The 23,018-nt window shown below is 40.5% G+C and overlaps 1 protein-coding gene, 1 long non-coding RNA gene and 1 other non-coding gene across 8 annotated transcripts in view; 1 reads left to right on the top strand and 2 right to left on the bottom strand.

Annotated features, from left to right (window-relative positions):
* TBC1D31 (TBC1 domain family member 31) overlaps window positions 1-16,945 on the top strand; it is a 51,281-nt gene extending 34,336 nt beyond the window's left edge. For 3 of the 5 annotated variants that reach the window (XM_019629687.1, XM_019629684.1, XM_019629688.1), the window contains exons 14-22: window positions 880-1,112; window positions 1,393-1,545; window positions 2,765-2,900; window positions 3,967-4,059; window positions 7,237-7,377; window positions 8,452-8,646; window positions 10,952-11,090; window positions 14,260-14,352; window positions 16,599-16,945. In XM_019629687.1, coding sequence (XP_019485232.1) covers window positions 880-1,112; window positions 1,393-1,545; window positions 2,765-2,900; window positions 3,967-4,059; window positions 7,237-7,377; window positions 8,452-8,646; window positions 10,952-11,090; window positions 14,260-14,352; window positions 16,599-16,732 — 1,317 coding nt within the window. In that variant the 3' untranslated portion in view covers window positions 16,733-16,945. The remainder of the gene's footprint in view (window positions 1-879; window positions 1,113-1,392; window positions 1,546-2,764; window positions 2,901-3,966; window positions 4,060-7,236; window positions 7,378-8,451; window positions 8,647-10,951; window positions 11,091-14,259; window positions 14,353-16,598) is intronic. The other 2 variants (XM_019629686.1, XM_019629685.1) reach the window with 2 other exon arrangements.
* Window positions 1,024-22,589, bottom strand: LOC109374817 (uncharacterized). Of its 2 annotated transcripts, none has more exons than XR_002122467.1 (3): window positions 21,562-22,589; window positions 1,388-1,481; window positions 1,024-1,151 (listed from the first exon to the last, which is right to left on the bottom strand). It is a non-coding gene; the product is annotated as an uncharacterized LOC109374817 (long non-coding RNA). The 2 variants fall into 2 exon arrangements; XR_002122468.1 differs by lacking the exons at window positions 1,024-1,151; window positions 1,388-1,481 and adding exons at window positions 4,536-4,613; window positions 9,154-9,298.
* On the bottom strand, window positions 21,713-21,785 carry TRNAM-CAU (transfer RNA methionine (anticodon CAU)). Its single transcript has one exon. It is a non-coding gene; the product is annotated as a tRNA-Met (tRNA).
* Window positions 22,590-23,018: the final 429 nt, after the last annotated feature.

The raw sequence follows: 23,018 nt of genomic DNA, 5'->3' as shown, positions 1-23,018 counted from the left end.
AGCAATTACAGTAAACGGTTAGCCTTAAAATCATAGCTTCAGAAAAGAATCATGATAATATTGGAGTTTTGTGCTTTATAGGATATTTAACAGTTGGCTCGTTTATTCTGTGCACGATCGTATCAGTGACTCATCTGCTGTGTGATAATCTAGATGCTTATTACATGGCGTTCAATGGTAACTGAGAATTTTGAGACTTAGTGGGAAAGAGCATTAGAGGTGGTTTTCAAAAGAAGATATTCTTTTGGTTGATAGGATGAATTAAGTTGGGTTTTTTGTGTTTGTTGCTTATTTTGTGGTTCCTCTCAAATTAAACTTTATTTTTACTTCATGCTCATCAGATAGAAGATATATATATATATCTTGTATTATATATACTATAATATGCATCATACATATTAAAATTTATATATATATATATATATATATATACATATATATATATATATTAGAATTTGGACTGCCAGCAGAACAAGATAACATTGAAACATTTCAGATGTTTTTTAAAAATCAAGCTAATTTATTTTCAAAGCCTAATTTATTTTTAATTTATTTATTTTGGATTTTGAAAGGAAAAAAATCCAAATAGAAGAATTTGTTCCATTGTTGAGAAGCATTCTTCTTCTATTATAAAGGGAGCCTTCAATTTGAATTAAAATGTTAAAAGTGTTATTTCAAAAGTTGTGAAATTTTTTTACATTTTGAAAATAGGAAATTGAATCTTCATTTTAAAACTTGAGCTAAGAAAAGCTTCAGTAAATTTGAAAAAAAAAATCCTCTAGAAGATAAATGCATATTTACATTTTTAAACCCCTGTTTTAATTCTACCTATAATTGCTTTGTTAGGTAAATCGATTTAAACACAAAGTTTTCTTACAGTATTTTTTTCACCATCGGAATAACCTGGATATAAGTGTTGTGATTAGAGAAGTTTATCATCTCATGGACACCACGCCTGCTGATATTCATCCGGACAGCATGCTCGATGCTTTCGTGGCACTGACAAAAGGACAGTATCCAATATTTAATCAATATCCAAAGTTTATTGTGGACTATCAGACACAGGAACGAGAGAGAATAAGGAACGATGAATTGGATTACTTAAGAGAGAGGTAATCATGGCATAGTTGTTCTTCAGTAGAAACAAATATCTGTTGTAAATATGAACAAGAAAAGTTTTTATGAAAAATACATGCAAATTTTTAAGTATTTGTGTAAAATCAGAATTTGAAGGCTGGAAATGTCTTTAAAGATGTTTAACTCTTACCTATAGAAGTCAAACAATTATATACTAGTCAGATACACATTTTGTGTTTTGATTGGTTGTTCTGGGACTTAAATTACTCAATTTTCTTGTTTGCATTGTCATATAATAAATGTTACTTACTTAAGGCAGACAGTTGAGAATATGCAAGCTGAAGTAGACCAGCAGAGAGTTGAAGATGAAAATTGGAATCAAAAACAAGAACTACTTCGGAAAGCTGAAGAAACAAGGAGAGAAACACTCTTACAAGAGGAGGAGAAGATGATACAACAAAGACAGAGGTGTGTTTTAGCACTTTGAAAACCATTGGGACATACGAGTTAGTTGAATTTTTATTTTTTTATCATAGGAACAACCTATGTATAGCAGCACCCAGCTGTGGAATTTCCAGCAAACAAATATTTAAGTTAATAAAAAGAAATTTGTATATATGCCACTTTTCAAAAGATTGGGATATATATAGTAAAACGTAATTCTAAAGCTCTGCGGAATGTGATACAACTTTGTACTGATGATTCAGCAGTAATGCAGGATCCATTGTACCTTGGAGGACACTGTTAGAAACATTTCTGTACAGTGGACAGAAATGCCGTGTAATATAGCGCTGGACAAATCACCGTTAGTGGAGCATAACTTTTTAAACTGTATTGTAAACATATCTGTATGACCTGAAAATTGAAACGGAAAACAATTGTCTCATTATACATTTCATACTTTGGAGGACAATGGAAGAAGTATTAAATGCTTACTCAAAAAGTATATTAATAAGGTAAATTGTTCAAATTAATTAAGATTAAGGGATGAGCCTGATTGAGGAAACTAACTCACTTCTCTATGTGTTTATTGATTCTTATTCTTGGGTGGGACTTTATGAAACAGATTTCTAGTATGGGTTAAAAATTATAGATGACGTACTACAGAATTATACACTTGAAACCTATGTAATTTTACTAACCATTGTCACCCCAATAAATTTTAATTAAAAAAAGAAAAGGAAAGAAAGGTTAATCATGTTTTTACTAAATCTTAATACAGTCTCATTTATATTTGGTTTGAAAAATGTAATAAAGTTATTTTATCCAGAAAAAAGAAAAAGAGAATCACTGAACTGACCCATTAGCCTTCTACTAAAATTCTAAAAGAATAAGCATACATAATCTTTGGTAATGTTGGAACATTTTTGGCGTTCTTCCTTCAGATGAAGGATATCAATTTTATTGAGATGCTCTGTAGACATGTTAAGAACTTTTCAATGTGAAAAGGAGAGCCAATTGCGTATGGACCGCTTGTCATTTTCCTAAGGGTAGACTTGTTTTATAATTGGGCATCTTTCATGTATATATTATAAATACAGCTGAGTTACAATGGCACCGGCCAAATTGGGAAAGTGGACCGAAATAGGTGGCAGGCCTTTCACTGTTTTGAAACATAATATTTTTCCCTTTAAATCTAATTGGACAGAGTTTTCATTTGTTCCTCTTGGTGTATTTTGTATTTAAGACTAGCTGCTGTGAAAAGGGAGCTAAAAGTAAAAGAAATGCACTTACAAGAAGCTGCAAGAAGGCGTTTTTTGAAGCTTCAGCAAGATCAACGTGAAATGGAACTAAGAAGACTGGATGACGAAATTGAGCGAAAGGTTTATTATTCTTACCTTAGTACTCATACATCGTCTCCATAGTCTCCCTTAGATGGAGTGAGCGCCTTCAAGTTAAATATTACTCCTAGAGTAATTCACAACGAATGCTAAACAGCCCCTTTAATTTTATTTACTTTTTCCCTTGGCTGTTCTTACTCTCTTTTGTATTTCATCACCCCCGCCTCTGAGCTGGCAGTTCGTGGTATTTTTTGCTCCTTGGGTGTATGTCCTTGCACATCCCACTGTAGTTTGTCTCTTTATTACTCTCTGCTTCTCCTATTATAGGTACTTGATGGTGTGTTCTTACCTTTACAATGTCTAACACATTGCCTTATGAATGCAAGTAGTAATACAGTCATTAAATGTGTACTCAATAAATGAATGAGGTCATATGGCTGATGGGTTATAGTTTGTTTTTTTCTCAAACACATATCTTAGTTATTATGACTTCTAAAAAATGGAGACTTTAGGCAGCCAAGTATTTAAGACAGTTCCTAAGATTTTTCTATCTAAAGAGTGCCTTATCCAAACCCTCTACTGTATGGGAGTGAAAAGCTTCCAAGTAATCAAATTTTGGAAAAAGGTGAACTTTAAATTAACTAAGTCAAAACAGGGCATATACAAGTTAAACCTGGAGTTACTACTTGCCAAACCAAGTTTATAAAAGTATAGAAACTTAATCAAAAGGAACATTAAATACATGTTTAAAAAGATTAAACATTGTCTGTTTTTACCCACCGCAAATTTAAATCGCTCAAGTTTTTCTAACTCATAATATTGGCTAATGTAATATGGTAAGAACTGCCATCTGTCCTCCAGTCTGGGTAAATGAGCATATGGTAATTGTGCTTTCTTTTTTAGAAAATTAAGCTGACTCTAACTCAGACATTATTGTTAGATTCCACAGTGAATGCTAACACATTGTCAATTACTCTGATTTCAAAAACCCAATACCTATTTTAAATACTTTTAGTGGGTTGTTCAGATTACAAGATCATTAAATCTATTAAACAAAAAGTATTTTGTAAATTCGTGCTGGTATTCACAGTTTGTTGTTTGGCCATAGATACATATGAGAGATCAAGAAATTGCTACCACAGTCAAAGACCTAGAAATGAGACATCTGGAGCTCGAATCACAAAAAAGACTTTATGAGAAGGTATAAATTAGCTATTTTCAATATAAGAAAAGCAGGGTTTGTACAAACTCGTTTTAGACTCTATTGACTCATGGTTATTGAATGTTCATTTTGTTTTTTTAAGCAGAAAATTGTGTCATCGAGGATTGCAAGGGAGCCAAAATGTTTGAATATACAGAGTTTGTTGTAATTCTTTAATATATGTTTCTCTTAGCAACTTAGTTTAGTGTCTGAAGCACCAGATTTTGCCTCAGAGTCTTCTACCAACTTAATAGTTTTCCTGTATCTAATAGTGACTACAAAATTACCCTAATACTTCACAGGGACCTTATAAGGTAAATCAGGCGAGAGCTGTAAAGTACTTTAAATTGGAGTTTTCTGGAATCAAATCAGCAAGTATCTACTTAGTACCTATAATTCAGTTCCCAAGACACCGGAAAAAAGGAACTTTGTTAATATAAATATGCGTTATTTGGGAAAAGCATTTTGTTACTCATTTATTTGGTGTTGAAACCATAAGTTTTCACTTCCTTCAGCCATCTTAAAGTAAGATTTTGAGTTTGAAATTGTAGTACCTGCAAATACATAACAGATAACATACATATGTTATTCACATTAAATAAGATTTAAAACATACAGCATTCATTCATATGTACACTTTTTGAGTTTTCACTCTGAAAATAGGATTGTGGCACTAGGGTGTATCATTTTAGAATTAACAGAAAATTTGCAAGAAAAATACTAAGAATTTCCAAATATTTTTCTTTCATATTCTCTAATATTAACGTTTTGTTAAATTTACATTATCTTTCTCTACCTCCCTACACACACACACACACACACACACACACACACACACACACACACACTTTTCTGAACTGTTGAGGAAGACTAAGTTGCAGACATGATGCCTCTTTACCCCTAAATACTTGATTGTATATTTACGAAAACCAAGGAATCCTTACTACATAACCACAGTACAATTATCAAAGTCAGGAAATTAACATATTACCTGTTGTGTAAACCTTATTCACATTTTATCAGTTGTCCTAAAAATATCCTTTAGAGCAAATGAAAGTCATAAGGTAACCCACCTTTTCAGTTGTCATGTCTCTTTACTGTCCTTTGAATTGGAACCATTCCCGAGTCTATCTTTATATTTTATGACATATATTTTATGACACTGATACGTTTGAAGCATATAGGCCCGTATTTCATAGACTGTGCCTCAGCATTTGTCTGTTGTTCCCTCCTAAGATTCAATTTATGCACTTTTGGCAGGAATGCCACAGAAATGATGCCAAGTTTCTTTGTGTGCATCATACCATTTTTTGCTACCTTTTGAAGGAAGTGTTTATTTACATAAACTAATAGAATTAGAGAAGACTTAACCTGTTCAACAAAGCTAACTTACAAAATCATGAACCTTATTTTGTCAGTTAGATACAAAGGTGCAGCTACTGCCTTTTTCAGATTGACATTAGTGATTGATTAACACTGTCTGCCAAACGTATCTTCCATTAGGTTGATTACTTGTGTCTATTTTTAAGCAAATTATATCCCAGAAAACAGACCATGACTTAAACTCTTTTTCTATTGTTGAATGTTTAAGTGATTTACAATTTGGGACAATGAACTTCTTCACACATATATCTTCTCTGCATATAATTGAAAAACAGTTTAATTTTTAACAAGTTATAAAGGTAATGATGCGCCAATAGATGCATACATAGTTAGAAAAGTGGGGAAAAAAATCCCTCAGGAAATAACTACAAATGTCATCAATAAGGGTAAATGAGATTATTTGGGATATAACAATTGCTGTTTTGCTTTTATAACTTAAATCTTCATGAATATTGTTTGCTGTCCTACCTATTAGCAGTCCCCATTTCCCTGCCCCTAGCAACTGCTAATTTACTTTGTCTCTGTGGATTTGTCTATTCTGGACATTTCATATAAATGAAATCAGACAATATGTGGCCTTTTGTGACTGGCTTCTTTCATGTAGCATAATGTTTTCGAGGTTCATCCATGTTGTAACTTGAGTCAGTATTTTTTTTTATGGCTGAATAATAAATATTCCATTGTATAGATAGACCACGTTTTGTTTATCCATTCATCAGTTGGTGGATGTTTGGGTTGTTTTCATTTTTTGCCTATGATGAGTACTGTTAGGAACATTCACATACAACTTTTTTTGTTTAGACATATATTTTCAATTCTCTTAGACACATACCTAGAAGTATAAAGTCCCAATTTCTCTACATTCTCGTGAACAGTTGTTATTAAGTGTCCTTTTGATTATAGCCACCTTAGGGGGTGTGAACTGATATTGTGGTTTTGATTTGCATTTCCCTAATGACGAGTGATGTCAAGCATCTTTTCATATGTTTATTGGTCATTTTTATATCATCTTTGAAGATCATGTGGTTCATGTCTATTCAAAGTCTATAGGGCCGTATTTTCTTGGGTTTAAATATGTCTGGGTCATGTAATTTTTTGTTAAAAACTAGACATTTTCAATAACATGATGTAGCAATTCTAGAAATCAGATTCTCCTCCCTCCCCAGGGTTTCTTGTTGTTTCTTTGCTTAGTTACTTTTCTGAATTAATTATGTAAAGTTTCTAGGGAAAAGGCTGTTGAAAGTAGATAAGCTTTGAGTCAGGTAAGATAAAGACAGCCTTGGGTGTGTGGTCTTTCAGAACCAATAGGTCAAAGGACAGTTCTCTGGGAAGGGAGTTTGAAGGAGCACCAACTCCATTTTGTCCCCCTCCGCCCCCCTATTGAATGCCAGGCTCCTAGTTTTCAAGGCCAATGCAGAGCTTAGGGGTGGGTGGCAAAAGAATAATGCAAGTTAAAAATACTGTAAAGATCGCTGTTCTACTCAAGATTTGGCCTCTTCTATGAGTAAATGCTCCCCAGATTGCTGCAAGCTTTCAGTTCATTTCCAGAGTTCTGAAAAAGTTGGTTTTGCCAAGGCTCTCAGTGTATGAATGAGAGAATTTTCAGAGGTCCTTACTCTTATTTTCACTGATGTCACCGCTGTTTGCTTCCTACTTCTAGAGTCGATGATTTACAGTTTTTATTTGTGTGCATATCAGCATTCTAAAAAAAAAAAGAAAAGTCATTTTTGTGTTCTAGCATTATTATTATTATAGAGACCGGTGATTTTTTTATTAACATGATTTTTTTAACAGAACCTTACTAGAAATCAAGAAGCTGTTGCAAAAGAAATGAGAGAAGATGCCGACGCCTATAGACGAAAAGTGAATCTTGAAGAACACACGTTCCATAGACTGATAGAAACAGATCAAACTCAGAACCAAAAAACCCAGAAGGTAAAAATACAGTGAACTGAGTGTATATAGAGAGGGGGAAATTTCCGTCTGTCATCGTTTTAAAAGAAGGAATTCAAAACCGAACTCCATAAAGTTGAGTTAACCCATTTCTTTGCTTCATTATCACAGTTCCTAGAATCTCACATCATTTTATCTACAGGTTACTTCATTGCCAGCTATATACATGTCATTTATACTCAGAATTTTAAGACTTAGAAGAACATACAAAGGAAGTAGTCACTTTATAAATTTTAGTATCTACTTGGGTTAAATCTCAGAAATTGTCACTGAGTAGATTAGTTCCAGTCTACTAATTGGAACTGGCATATAAGCCAGCATTTTCAAGGTGTATTCTGTGAAATATTAGTAACTATTATTCAATAAAATGGGAGATGACAAATAAGTGTTGGAAATGCTGTGTTAAAGTTAGGGGGTTTTTTTGTGCCAAATTTGAGGATATGGTACATTGTGAATTTTTAAGAAAAATTCCCAAACTTATTTTACAGAATTTCTTGTGGAGAAATTCAGTCTTAAATGAATTGAAACAGAACTTGAGACCTTCAAGAAAGAAATTTCTCTATTATCCTTTAAATAGAGTTAAGTAGGTCTGTGGCAGGGCCTGGCCCTGGTCCACAAGCAGGAATGGTGTACAGTTTTCCTTCCTCCTGTTCTGCAGCAGTTTCATGGCTGATATGCCCAGAACATCCCACCATTTTTTTTTCCTTAAAGACTTTTGTCCTGTCTATAAGAGTGGGCTCTTCTGACTCCTTTTCAAACGGTTGAAATGTGGAAATTGTTTAATCTCATTTATCCCTTAGCCTGGAAGTTCTCAGCCATGGCTATACATTCGATTCACCTGAAGAGCTTTCTAAAAGTATCAATAGCCAGCCACCCCAGCGATTGAAGTAATTGGTTTGTGGTGGGTCCTGGATATCAGTTTGTTTTTAAAACTGGGGTGATTCTCATATGCACCCAGGGTTACGAACAGCTGCCCTAGACATTGGGATACATAAGTGGATATACCACAATTATATATAGTGTGACCTTGTTTCTGAAATTTACAATTTTTCTTAGTTAATTGAAGAAAACTTGGCAAAAGCTGAACAAGCATGTCTAAACACGGACTGGCGAATTCAAGCTTTACATAAACAGAGGTGTGATGATGTACAGCGAAACGAATGTTACCAGGAAATGGCCAAACTCCTCCGGAAAAACAGAAGGAAAGAAACAGAAGTATTAAATGCAATGATGGAGAAGGAAACTAAAAAGGTAAGAAGGGCGTTTTAAACTTCTTGTTATTAATCATTTACATTTTGAAATACTACCTAATCGAATAACAAAAGCATCAAACCAAATCATTTTTTGTTGGAAAATATCTTAAAGATGATCTAATTATAATAGGTATTGCTCAGGGAAGAAATGCAATATTGATGCTACCTAAAAATGACTAAGCTTCTTTGTTATTTACATGAGTGTCTCCCAACTTCTCAGCTCCCTGAATTTGTTCTGGCTGATTGCATAACACTTACCTAATTCTTTATACTTACAGTGTATAAGATTTTGAACAGTTAAGAATTATTATAGTTGCTAGTAACAAAAACCAAAACAACAATGACTGTAAGTGAGATGGAAGTTTTTCTTTTTCACATGAAAGAAGTCTGGAGGTAGGCAGTCCAGGGCTGGTATCCTGACTCCAAGGTCATCAGGGAAACCGCCTCCTTCAGCCTTTCTGCAGTACTTCCTGGTATATGTCTTCCATCCTCAAGGATGCCTTACCATCCAGCATGACTGGAGTTCCGGCCACCACATATTCAGCAGGGAGGAAGCAGGGCAGAAGGGCAAAAGGTTCCACCTCCCAGCTTAGACAGTTCCTTTGAACTCCTTTCCAGAAGTCCTGTGTCACCTTTCCACAATCCATTGGCTGCAAAGGATGTTGGAAATGGAGTATTTTTAGCAGGGAGCATTATCGTCCCAAATAAAATTAGAATTCTATTCCTAAAGAAGAATCAGAAAATGGATTTTGAGGAGACAGCGTAAGGGTGTCTATCCCACATACATATCTTTTGGTTGAGCCTCCCTGAACAGCTCAGGAACTATGCCCTGTACACACCATAGACACAGTGGCCTTCCCTGAGGGCCCTGAAGGGCTGGGGAGGGATCGGGAACTAGACAAGTGGCTTTAGTTCATCCCTCTTTCTGCGTCTAGATCATAATGTCTGTTCTGAGCTTTTCAGAAGATATTCCCTTCAAGTCACTATTCCACATTCATTTTCCTCCTACGCCATCCCAGGGGTGTGGGGCCTTTCATTCATTCAAGGTCAAGGAGGGGTGGGAGTGAGGCTATTCCCCTCAGGAAAATAGTGGTAGAAGCCTACATCTTCAAGGTAAGGAGTGCTGACACCGCGGCTAGACTGTGTAGTTAGGTGTACTGTCCTTTGGGTAAAACGCTGGATTTGACAATAGGCTGAGAACCGTTGAAAGGGCTTTTCACGCTATGTGGAATCCTTCTTTGCGTCTAGTGTCCTGGCTTCTAAAGCTGGCTTGACTACTGTGTGGCCTTCGAGGGTCACTCAGGCTCAGTCCCCTCATCAGTAACCCGAAAGGGATGGATCTCTGTGGTCCCCTCTGGCCCTAATGATTCTTTAAAATTTTTGCTATTTAATGCATATTTAATTCATTAGCTTTTCTGTGACATAAAAATTTTATGTGTGTTTGCATATAAAAAAAGCTGTAGCATCTCTAGAACACTGGTAAGCTTTAGGAATTATATGGTGTTTTAAATTGATTCTTTTAGTTACCCTTTGAGCCAATTTTAAGATTATTGTTTTTTTACTTTAGGAAGAAGGGCTAATAGAGATTACCTGACTCCCTATAGTCGTTGTGTGTACCAGAGCTGGGCAGAGAATCCATTGTCTGCAACATGATGACTGTAGCTAACACTGCTGTGTGGTACATAGGAAAGGTGTTAAGAAAGTAAATCCTCAGAGTTCTCATCACAAGGAAAACAATTTTTCCTTTTATTCATTTTTTTCATATCTATATGAGAAGATGGATGTTAGCTGAACCTGATGTAATCATTTCACAATATGTGTAAACCAAACCATCGTGCTGTATGCTTTAACCTTATACAGTGATGCATGTCAGTTATTTCTCAATAAAACTGGAAGAAAAAAAGAATTCATTCTCTGAATTTTGCAGACCTTATTATTAAGGCATAGCATTCAAATTAAATGAAACAGTTGCCATTAATTTTAAAAACAACTAGCCTAATTCCATAAGATTTGAGATTTGGGATGTATCAAAACCAATTGTTACTTCAGTGACAGTTGGGACCTATAGGTGTGCACGTGGCCCTCGGGTCCCGGCGATACATCAGAAGTGCCTCTCCTTTAAGGTTCTGCAGCAGCCTTGGGCCGGGGCAGGCTCCCAGGTTACCCGAATACCAAACAGACCCTGTGTGCCTGGAAGTTTAAAAGGAGGTGGAGCAGAGGAAACAGAAAGAGCTTCTTCCACTGTAGGAACTTGCATTACCGCAATTTTTATGTGATTTTTTTTTTCACTTATTTGTATTTAGTGGAAAGAAGCGGAAGAAAAAGACTTTCGTTTGAAATCAGAAAAGAAAGCTTCTGCTCTTTCCGATGCCTCTAGACAGTGGTTTCTAGAGAAGGAGATAAATGATGCGTTGGAGCACATTGAGCATCCCTATGATGAAGGTGAGTGCCCGTGAAGGCCTTTCTCTCTCTCCATTCATTGCATGCAGTCTGTTATCGTGGATAAATCCTTGAGGTGCATTTTGGCACTTGGTATTCAAATTGTTGCTCAGCTAAAAAGTAATCACTAGTCACCATTTTTTGGTCAGAGAGTGGGCTGAGGATGTTAAGCTGCTAAAACCAACTCCAGTCAAGAAAATTTTTTCAGCCATCCTGTAGAATTCTGTTTTATTCCATGGTTCCATGGCCCTTAGCATCTGCTTAGTGTATTAGATAGAATACGATTTGTTCCCAAAGTGCTATTTCTAGTTTATTTTAATAAAAATTTCTGCTTTACCAATAGCTGGTCCTCAGGACAATAGTATATTAAAGTAGCACAAGGAAACTTACGATAGGATCTGATCAAGCATTAGGTTTTGGTGCAAGGCTTATAATGACATCAACTGAAAAATCAAAATTATAATTTAAAATTCTAAAGTAGAGTACAGGTACAGGGAACTTTCATATCACCATATTTTGTATTGTTTCAGCCTTTTATAATGTATATCTATTACTTTTTTTTAATAACAGCCTTATTGATATATAATTCACATGCCGTACCATTCACCCTATTTAAAGTGTACAATTCGATGGTATTATAGTACCATATGTTAAAAAGTATGTTCAGCTATGCAACCATCACCACAGTCAAGTTTAGAAAATTTTCAGCACACCAAAATAAACTGTACCCATTTGCAGTCATCCCCCATTTCCTGTCACTGTCCCCATCCCCCACCCCGGCAACCACTAATCTACTTCCTGTCTCTATGCTTTGCCTATTCAGGAAATTTCATATAAATGGAATCATACAGTATATGGACCTTTGTGTTTAACTTCTTTCACCTAGCATAATGTTTTGAGGTTCATCCATGTTGTAACATGTATTAGTACTTGATTTGTTTTGAATAATATTCCATAGTATGAACAGTCCACATTTTATTTACCCATTCGTCAGTTGATGGACATTTGCTTTGTGTCCACTTTTTTGGCTATTATGAATAATGCTACTATGTGCATTACTTTTAACAATTCACAAATTTGAAGAGTAAAAATATAGGTTAGATGCTGTCATCATTTAATTATGCCTACTTTTGAAAGCCCTCATTACCTCTCATACTTTAGATTTAGGTCCCAAAAAGCAACCAGAGCCCTTGGGGAAAGTGGGGAGTGGAATGTCCCTGTTAGCACAAACTATTTAAAATTGGCTTGCAAAAGATACTAACTGGAGCTGGCACTTCTCCCTAACCCTGTTTCACTTACCCCTACCTTAGAAAGAAAAAAAGTTCTTGAGGCTCTTAGGGTACAGATGGATCCAGAGAGAGAAAACGGGAAGAAACTGCAAAAAGCTGCTCTCATCAGTAGTCTTCTGCCTCTATGCTGTCTTCCCGTCATGCTACCTAAATTTTTTTCTTTTTTTAAATTTTTTGGAGGAACAGCCATGGTCATTGATTACACATTGCTTTCATGCTACAATGGCATAGTTGAGTCTTTTAAAGAGGGCCCAGCTCCCAGTGGCCCATGCGGGGATAGACCTGGCGACCTTGGTGTTATCAGCCTGACACTCTAACCAACTGAGCTGACCAGTCACCCACCCCATCCCCCTAAATTCTTTTAACTTTCCTAAATTTCACAAATGAGAATTCAGTTAATAATCATCCATTTTTCAAAAGGTAAACATGTAAGGATTTGTCCTTTCCTTAATCAGGTTGTGTAAATTAAACCAGAGTCATTTAATCCTAAACCTAGGAGATAATCAACTACAGTTAGGAAAATGGCATTTGGATTGGAGGTGCCCAGCATCTGTTTGTCACTCAGGGCTTAGGAGGGAGGCATCAGGAAGTAGGAAGCACTAGACTGTGCTGACGACACAGCCAAGGGGAACCGTTAGCTGTGGAACAGAGATAAAAGTCACAACATAGCTCTTTGGGAAGAAGAGTTCAACAGCTGTGGGCAGGATGGATTTAGGCGGACAGATTTAGAGACAAAAACTGATCTCAGATTTGAAAGGATCTGAAGAACTGGTATCTGATAAGTGAATCTTCTCTGCAGCCGTGGTCATCCAGCCTATTACAGAATACTTACAGAGCTGGCCAGCTCAGTACCTTATCCCATTTTCTGCCAGCATCTTACTAGTTATTTTTTCCTTATGTAAAGTTGCATCTGTTTTTCTTTCCTTTTTTTTTTTTTTTAACTCTCTCATTAGAAACTGTTCTCTGGAGCAATGCAGATTACATTTAATACCTCCGCCACATGACAGCCCTTCAAATATTTAAAGATGACTCTCACATTCCATCCCCCACACCAGTTCAAATTAGTCATTTGGTAATTAGCCAAATTGTTGTAATGACTCATTGAGTTAAAACCATTAGCTGAACCTCTTGCAATCGGTAAAAGCAGGCACCTTCATGAATCAGGGTGACCCGAACAGTCTGGGCCTGACTCACGGAGGCTTGAACCCTGGGAATGGAAGTAGAAAGGGAGGGACAGTTGTAAGTGACATTGGAATGAAATCTCAAAAAGACTTCGGTGTCTTGTTGCATGTAAAGCTGTAGGAGTTAGGGAACAGTAAAAACACAACTGAAGGATGAGTATAAATTTTGAAATGAGGGGAGTGATTGATTAGAAAATAGGGGGAGGCGCCAGTTGGGTGTGGACAACTGCTCTGCCCAAACCATAAGAAGGCGTCAGGTGCAACAGGCTGTCGCTGGCCCCGATGGGCTGTGGATTGCTGCGACGCGGCCCTGCCTGGTGGCGGCCAGTGGCGATCAGCTCACAGCAGTTCTCAGGGAAGGCTTGCCAATCACATATCATAATGCCTTCCGTTATCAATGTTTGGGCGCTCTCTATCCTAACATCTCCATTTCTGAGTTGTTTGTTGGCTTTTTATTTTAGCTAAAGGTGTTTTTAAAGTACTTTACCAGAACTTCGGCTCAGCTCTTAAAGTTCTCCCTCACTGCACTTTCCTTGTCTTTTCAATGGTGTTACAGTCATCGTCTCAGCATTCTTAGAATTGAAAAGTTAAGGGGCTTTTTATCCTTAGCAATTTCCATGTACGAGGGACCATTTAGAGTTAACAACGGCTTTCTACTCATGCCCAAACATCCCCCTTATGGCTTCACTTGTATAACTGTAGGGTCCAGATGCCAAAATGAACAGGCCGCCTCCAGCTGTTTGCCTAGAACCTCTCCATTAAGCGACATTTCTGAAGTGGGTTCCTCGACTTGGAGTAAGTTGATAAACAACAAAAGATTTCTTCTGTTATTTTAATTAGCAATTACTAAGCAAGATTGTGACTTAAATTACATTTATGGCACGGCTGGTGTCCTTTCTCCCAGGGCACTGATAATGGAAATCCTAAAGTGGAGGTAGAGAGTCTCAGGTTTCCAGCGGGGTGGGGCGGACTGAATCGGACCGAAAGCCCAGTGAAGAAAGTCTGCGAGAATTACTTCATTGACGCTTCTCCATTTCTTCAGCACCAGCACTGCTGCCCAAAACCTGATCAGACACTCCCATAGAAGTCTGTCACTAACTCGATGAATGATATTCATAATTGTTTTACATCCTTGCGAAAGAAAAGCTCAGCATTAGTTTTCAAGTCTGTCACATATTTGAGTTTTCTTCGCTCTTTTCCGGTCCAGGCTCCCTCCAGCAGCCATTGAAAACATGTGGTTGCTGTGGGCGCTGTAAGGGACGCCAGGACAGCCCGAGTCAGACCGGCCCGATGCTAATGGCTTCATGCTGGCTAGCTGACTTTTGATCCCTTGACGTGACACACTGGAGGTTTTTGTTGAGTTTTGGAAGGGGTGGGATGGAAACATCTTCCAGGAATGCAGTTACGGCACCAGCCCATAAAGAAGCTAACAATTTCCCCTGTGAAGCACTTCATTTGTTTTTATTTATTTAATTTTTATTTTTGTATTTTTTAATTTATATCTTCTTTATTTTTATTTTTTAAGATTTTTATTTCGGAATTGGGGGGATGGGAACAGCGCTGGGGAATTGGGGGAAGGGAAACAGACAAGTTGCTGTTATTTTGTTCTTCAGTCTAGTTGTGGAGGACGTTGCTTCACTGGCCCAAGTTGGCACCATCATTGCGCTCTTCCCGGGTGAGACAGATCAGTCGCCGGCTTCTGGACGGCCGCTCACTGCGGCTGCTGGCCGCTCACGCTGGCTGCTGGCTACACACGGTAGCCCATGGCAACCCACTGCCACAGGGGCTGCAGCCTACGCCGTCGCTGGTGACTCACGGCAGCCCAGCTCCAGGTTGAGCTGTTGTTCAGCATCTTAGCTGTGGAGGGCAGTGTCACTGGCCCTCATATGTGGGATCCGAACCGGGGCCCTCTGGCGTCCCAAGCCAGCTCTTAACCATCGCTCCACTCGGCCAGCCCTCATTTGTTTTTATGAGGAGGGGAGGGAGGCATAAGAAACTGATAGACTTTATTTCAATTGACTTTTTCAATAAAGCTATCATACAGATGAGGCAGAATTTCACAAGGTCTTTTGAGGTCTTTTAGAAGAATAAATTTCTATTAATGTCCCCTAAAGGCCAGCTTTATAAGAAACACACCTAATAACAAGTCATGAGAATCCAGTGTTGTGTAAAATATTTCTGCTAACTCATACTCTTACATGCATGAATAAATTCTGTGTCAGAATAGGAATTAAACCAAAAGTCATGCATAAGTCAAATGAAAAAGTACAAGAGATTCTCAACTGTTCTCTATTCTGACACGTCAGAGCTTTTTAACTAGATAATTCTAAATTTGAAACTTAAGGACATTTGGCAAGTTTAGGTTATTTTGGAAGCAAAACAAACAAAAAAAAGCATAAAAGCTATATTCCTTGGGGGGAAAAGAGTTTTTAGAAATTGAAGCGGTTTGAAGGACAAGTATATTTTTAAGGTGCTTCTTTTTCAAATTCCAGTATTTACTAGCCTCTCTAAATCAATACGAAATGGCTCTTATACTTGGACACACTGTAATTTTTTAATCTTAATTCTGGACTCTCCCTATGTTAGCCACTGTTGAAGGCATTTGATTTGTTTATTTTTATTTAATCATTGGGAAGTAGTCATGGTGGGTACAGTATTAATTTCGTCAACTTGAGATGCCTTTTCTCGTTACATTAAGCATCCTAGTGAGGAATCCTAACTGTTGCAAAGAACTCAGATTCTTCTTGGAGAAGCTTGTTCCTAATTTAAAAAATTGTCTGTATCCTCAAATCAAAACAATGCTAAATAACCAAAAGCAGATAAATTATCTGATAGCATTCATTCAATTCAATAAGTAAATGTTTGGCTTTTAAATGGAACCTCATAGGGCCAGGTAATATGTGTCAGGCTTTAGTTTAAGAAATTTGGTTTTTAGAATATTCATTCCATTATTGATTTTTGTAACACATTTACCTTTAAAATAAATGCTGTGTCATTGCTAACATCAGAAAATTAAACTACTATTAAATTTTGTTTTCAAGTTTCTTTAAACCAAAGAAAACTACAGTGGGATGCCATGGAACAAGATCTCCTGGAGAGAGTGAGAAATCTCCGCCAGAGACTCGCCGCCCAGGCGCGTAACAGATGTCAAACGCCTCATCTTTTGGCCACGTAGGAGGCTGGTCACCTTGAGAGAGTCAAAGAGAGAGAGATACCTATTTCACAATCAATGACACTGAATTTTAGATTATTTATTTTAAATTCCTATAAAGATCCACGATTTGTATAGAATACTGTGAGTATAAAAATTATGTGCTCTATTTAATTCTGATGCATTTTTGGCTTGTAAATGGCTTCTTGTACTTTTCACAATAAAAAAAAATTTTTGAAGCTATTAAAACTTGTGTTAGGCCCTTCCAGGTTGCGAGACCCAGCATAAACCTCAGTAACTAGTTGATGAGGGGTTATTTTAAGGCTAAACAGAGATAAAGAGCAGGAAACCATCTCAACACCTATACAACCAGGACTGAGAGAGAACTCGGCAGCGACAGTGGAGGGGCCTGAATTACAGCCCTCTGTTCCCCAACGGTCCCAATGTACATGACATCGGTGTTTGTCTGCTTCTCCTGACAGCACCGACCACTGTCCCCCTCTCGGGCTCTTAGCTCCACAACAGGGCTTTTCATCATCTTGGGCGAATTACTTCTCTAAAGCCATTTCCAAAAGGAGGGTAGAAGTAGCTATGGACTTGATGTGAGAATTAAATAAGATAACATACATACAGTTCCTGGTACTGTGCTTGACATACAGTAATGTGCAATACGGAGTAGGAATTCTTTTTTCCAGGGTCACAAAACACAATCTTATGGTAAACCAGCTATTTTCAGTAAACAGAGTGCTCGCTTTTGTCCAACAGTGAAAGTTCTAAAATAATATCCCATCACTACGCGAGGGATTGTTTCCCCAAGAGCACTTTTCCTTAGCCTGATTTTCTGTTCGTTTTCAGGCAGTTGCAATCATGCCTTAGTGGGTTGGGCTGCTATTTGGGAACAGGAAGTCACAGAATATAGAACGCAGAGGGTATGATGAACCAGAATTTGCTTGCTCACCTGAAAGCATTCAAATTCTAAAATACTGTGATTCCACTATTTGGAATCAGCTGTCTAAAGCCAGCTTCTGACCTCTATCAAATTCACCTCTTCTAGTAGGATTTATACTTAGATTGGTTATGCAACTACACACCTTTTTTTTTTTAAGATTTTATTGGGGAATTGGGGGAGGGGAACAGCGTCGGGGAATCGGGGAAGGGAAACAGACAAGTTGCTGTCCTTTTGTTCTTCAGTCTAGTTGTGGAGGATGTCGCTTCACCGGCCCATGTTGGTATTGTGATCATTGTGCTCTTCCCAGGTGAGGCAGTCGTTCGCCAGCCATTGGACAGCTGCTCATGGCGGCTCACGGCAGTTCATGCCAGCTGCCGTCCAGCCCCACTGCAGCCTACACCATTGCCAGCGACTGATGGCAGCCCAGCTCCAGGTCGAGCTGTTGTTCATCATCTTAGCTGTAGAGGGCGCAGCGTCACTAGCCCTCATGTGGAATCCAAACTAGGGTCCTACTGCTCAGAGCTGGTGTCCCAAGCCAACTATTAACCAAGGTGCCACTTGGCCGGCCCCACACACCTCTTTTATAGTATTACAATATTTCATTTTCATATAGCATTGCTGTTCATCCAGTGAGTTAGTGCATTTTCTCAATCAAATGAAGTTCTTTTAATCACATTCCATTTTCTCTGAGCCTACAGTTCTCCCAATAATAATCTTTTTTTTTAAAGATTTTTATTGGGGAATTGGGGGGATGGGAACAGTGCTGGGGAATTGGGGAAAGGGGAACAGACAAGTTGCTGTCGTTTTGTTCTTCAATCTAGTTGTGGAGGATGTTGCTTCACTGGCCCAAGTTGGCACCATCATTGCGCTCTTCTCTGGCGAGGCAGATCAGTCGCCGGCTTCTGGACGGCCGCTCACTGCGGCTGCTGGCCGCTCACGCTGGCTGCTGGCCACACACGGTAGCCCATGGCAATCCACTGCCACAGGGACTGCAGCCTACGCCGTCGCCGGCGACTCATGGCAGCCCAGCTCCAGGTTGAGCTGTTGTTCAGCATCTTAGCTGTGGAGGGCAGTGTCACTGGCCCTCATATGTGGGATCCGAACTGGGGCCCTCTGGCATCCCAAGCGAGTTCTTAACCATCGCGCCACTCGGCCGGCCCTACCAATAATAATCTTGATAAAGTCATTGACGTAGCAGATTTCAGATACTGGACTGAATCACTTTGGTCATATGTGGTTGGTTGGCATGTCAAAGGTTATCACGTTTAACGAAATATGCGAAATATATTTCTGATTATCTCCTGCTTCTTGACATTATAGCCTCAACATTACCCCAATTTCTTTACAATGTAAATTCTCTGAGAACTGAATGAAGGTTGAACTTGGCTAAAATTCTTCTCACGCTGGCTACATTCAAAAGCTTCTCTCAAGTACTCCCTTGAGTTTGTTAAAGCAGAGTGGTTCCTAAAGCCTTTTCATATTTCTTACATTCATAAGGTCTCTGGTGTGAATTATATAGTGTTGGATAACTTTGGGGCTTTAGCTAAATCCTTCTCCACATCGACTACATTTAAAGTTTTTCTCCGGTATGAATTCAGGGGTGTTAAATCAGTTACTGACTTGGGTAAAGGTCTTTTCACATTATATTCATGTGGTTTTTCTCTGGTATGCACCCTCTGATGTTGAGCAAGATTTGAGCATTTGCTAAAAGCCGTTCCACAGTGACTCCACATTCACCATTACAGCAGTAACGATGACTGCTGGGACCGCCAAAGGCTTCAGTAATAAGCATGGGTGCACTTATCACAGATTCTGGACTTAATGCATCCAATCAGGAGACAAACCACATGATAATTTGAACAAGGAAAGTTAAATGTAAAGAGTTATTAAACTGATAGGAGAATAACTATAAAGATGTAAAGAATTCTAAAGGGTGCCTAGGGCTGAGGGAGAGTAAAGAAAGGGCAATTTGGAAGGGAGGCCCCTTCCACCCTGAGGCTCAGGTTCAGACCTAGTTGGAGAATGTGTTGCAGACCACTGAATAGTGGAAGGGTTTACTGGGTTTCCAAAATCAGCTGGCCCCAGTCCCCAGGCCTCAGGACACAAGTCTCTGGGGTGCAGGCAGTCCAAGGCTGCTGGGCAAAAGCACAGGGAGTCAGGGCATCAGCCCCTGAGTGTTGTCAGGGTGGTGTGCACACTGGCCAGCACTGGCCATGTTGGGAGGGCCTCAGGAAACCACTCTCTGGGGCACAGGACGACCGAGGCTGGAAGGCAAGTAGGTGCTCAAAGCGTCTGGGTGCTGCTGCTAGCACTAGACCTGGAACATGCCATGTCCATGTTGGGATGACGGCAGCAAAGCAGTCATCGGGCTGAGGATGTGAAGTCACTAAGATTGTGCACTCTGGGCTCATGACTAGGAAACGACTAAAGACAACTATTTCCAGTAAAGGGCAGCAGAGAAGTAGAAGTAGTAAGGGATTTGGGGCTATTGGTAATTGATACGTCACCCCTAAGGATGAAATAGATAGGCAGCCTACTAAAATGTTGCTCAGTATATGTAACAGGAAAAGTCATATCTGGTGGCCAAAAAACCTGACTTGAGTCACCACAGTGGAGAGCCGTGCCTGTCATCCATTTTTCCAGACCTAAACTCATTTCCAAATCCAAAGCCTCTTGATTGAAGGGGAGGCCAGGTCCCCTTGAGGAAGGATACTACAGCGGTCAGTGCTGTGTGGACATGCTGTAAATAATCCCCCAGGCCTTTCCAAAGGGATCTGTTGCCATTTACTTCAATGACTACGTAGAATGGAAAACAGCAGACCTTTCAGGGATTATGGACACTGGCTCTAAACTGGCACTAATGACTGTAGCCCACCAAAGTCAGGGCCAATGGTGGAAGGAGTCTTGGACCAAGTTTGAATTGCAGCAGACGCAGTGAGGCCATGAAACCAACTGTGGTTATTTTCTGAGTACCTAAATGTATAACTGAATAACTTGACAAATGGCAGGTGCTGCACACTGGCACTATGTCCCATTGAGTAAAGTTCATTGCGGTAGAAAGAGGCAAGTGAACGCCTTCGGAAGACCCTCAATACCAAGACAGTAAAACAAAAGTACTATCACATCCCTGATGCGAGAATTGCAGAGATTAGTGCCGCCATCAAAACCTTGAAAGATGAAGGGGTTGTTAGCGCTCTTACATCTCTGTGGGATGACTGAATTATTAGAAATTTAATCCGTGATAACCGCAATTGAGCAGCCGTTTCAGATGCAGTAACAGCACAGCCCTGTCATGTTATGTCCCAGCAGGCGAGACCCCCGCCCCCAGACCCCATCACATCCCGCCCCTTCCCAGCTCCGCGGCCCGAACTCCACGCGATGGTGTTCAGCGCCCTCCAGTGTCTGGCCTCTCATCGCGTGCCACCCACCTCCCCCAGCCCCCCGGACACTTCCCTGGTGTCGGATGTCAAGAATCAGACCCTTCCCGGGGGGCCTTGTGTGCCAGCCGCTCCTCTGGAACCTCCCTTAGGGGGCTTTGCACCCAGCGGCGCTCGCAGCGCCCTCCTGGGCCGGGAGCACCCCGGGCTCCGGCCTAACCCCGGGCTGTGCACGTCCCCAGCGACGCCCACTGCTCAAGGGCAAGAGCTGGACCAAAGGTGGAAGGTGAGACGGCAGGGGGCCCCTCCTGGCAACCTGCCGCCGCAGCGCGGGGGTGGTGAGGGTAGGGTTCTTCCTAAGACGCTCACCCGGCTCCCGCCCACCGCAGGTGTCCCCCCTTACCGTCATACCGCGGCCCTGGGGCCCGTCTTCCGACCCGGGCCCAGAACGCCGGGAGTCCGCCGGGCAATGGGGATTTTTCTTTTTTTTTTTAGGAATTGGGAGATTTGGGGCCAATTAAACATACCCCGGGTCCTTCGGGGAGGACAGAACGAGCCGAGCGTTGGCCGATACAGCAGCGACTCCAGAGTGGAAGAGTACGGGTCTCCCGATCCACAGACGAGCAAGTAAAACCCCTTTCCCTCCGGAGGACAGACCTACAGCGAACAAAAGTATTGTGCCCCGTGTGAGGATCGAACTCACGACCTTCAGATTATGAGACTGACGCGCTACCTACTGCGCTAACGAGGCACCTACAAGCAGCGCTCGGCCGTAGAGTAACGAGCTTGTACTGCGGCCCCGTGCGCATGCTCAGAAAGCTACGGTTTCATTTCTATTTTTCCTGGTTCCTGCTCCAGGACGTTCAAAGTCCTCGGCCTCAGGGCCCACATGGGAGGGCGCCCTGGCGGAACCGCCCACTCTGTGTCCCGGTCCTCCTCCTCCTGCAGGTCCATTTGTCAATCAACCAACACTGCGACTATCTTGCCCGCGCTGCGCTGAGGAGCGCTGAGTTAGGGGGACCCCCGGGAATTGGATTCTTGGTGTTGTAAACTCTCCTGTTTGCATAACGCTCACAAAGCGTTTGCACATTTGTGATCTTGGGAAACACTTAATGGGCACCCTGTGCTCGGCGCTGCGTTCACAAGGACACTCCCAGCCTTAAAGAGTTGGAGAGGGAGCGCGGATGCAGTGAGTGGAAAGCACGCCGGTGCACACTCTTCCTGCCGCACCGCAGATCCCGCTCCCGCCGGCCTCTCCCTCGCCCCCAAGCCCGTCCAGGCGCCGCCGGCTGAGGCCCGTCTTCTTATCGGCGTCCACCGCGCGGAAACGAAACCCAGAGCCACGGCCTCAGTATCTTGGAAGACCTCGGCCACCTGTCCCCTCCACTTCCCCCAGCCCTTTGCACAGCTCAATGAAATACATTCCTTGTTAAAGGAAGCTTGATGTCACTATCACAAATAGAAAACGGGGTTTTCCCCCCAATACATGTTAAAATAAATACGTAGCTATTAAATAAAAAATGCTCGTCCACGTACCATCTAAAATCAACCAGACTGCCGCAACTTACGATTTGTCTATTTCGCTGTATGTAAATTGTACCCTAAAAAAAAGGTAAAATAAAACTAATGTTGGAAGAATTTTTTAAATTACTCAAAATTCAGGAGATGAGGTGGAATGTTAAGGGGGCAAGTGGCAATGTCAGCGTGAGAAGAAAATGCTATCTTAAGAGCAGTCACCAGAATTCCTGGAAGTTGTGGGGAGAGAACGATGGTGGATTGGGGTGCGGATCTCTCTATATTTGGAAAGAAGCCTGTGGAGTAGGAGGTCAGCAAGGCCCAGACCAGGCAGGACTGAAGGACAGCTCCAGGGCAGGTGAGACTCCAGCAGGTAGCCAGAGGAGGGGTGGGCTCCTTAGGATATCTTCCTGTCTCCTTATGAGGAGTAATGGATGGGGGCAGGTTGCCCTGACCCCAGACCTGGAGG

This window comes from Hipposideros armiger, unplaced genomic scaffold (assembly GCF_001890085.2).
Source record: "Hipposideros armiger isolate ML-2016 unplaced genomic scaffold, ASM189008v1 scaffold_863, whole genome shotgun sequence".
Taxonomy (NCBI): domain Eukaryota; kingdom Metazoa; phylum Chordata; class Mammalia; order Chiroptera; family Hipposideridae; genus Hipposideros; species Hipposideros armiger.
Note: the sequence above shows the minus strand (reverse complement) of the source record. Positions and strands in the feature narration are given on the sequence as shown.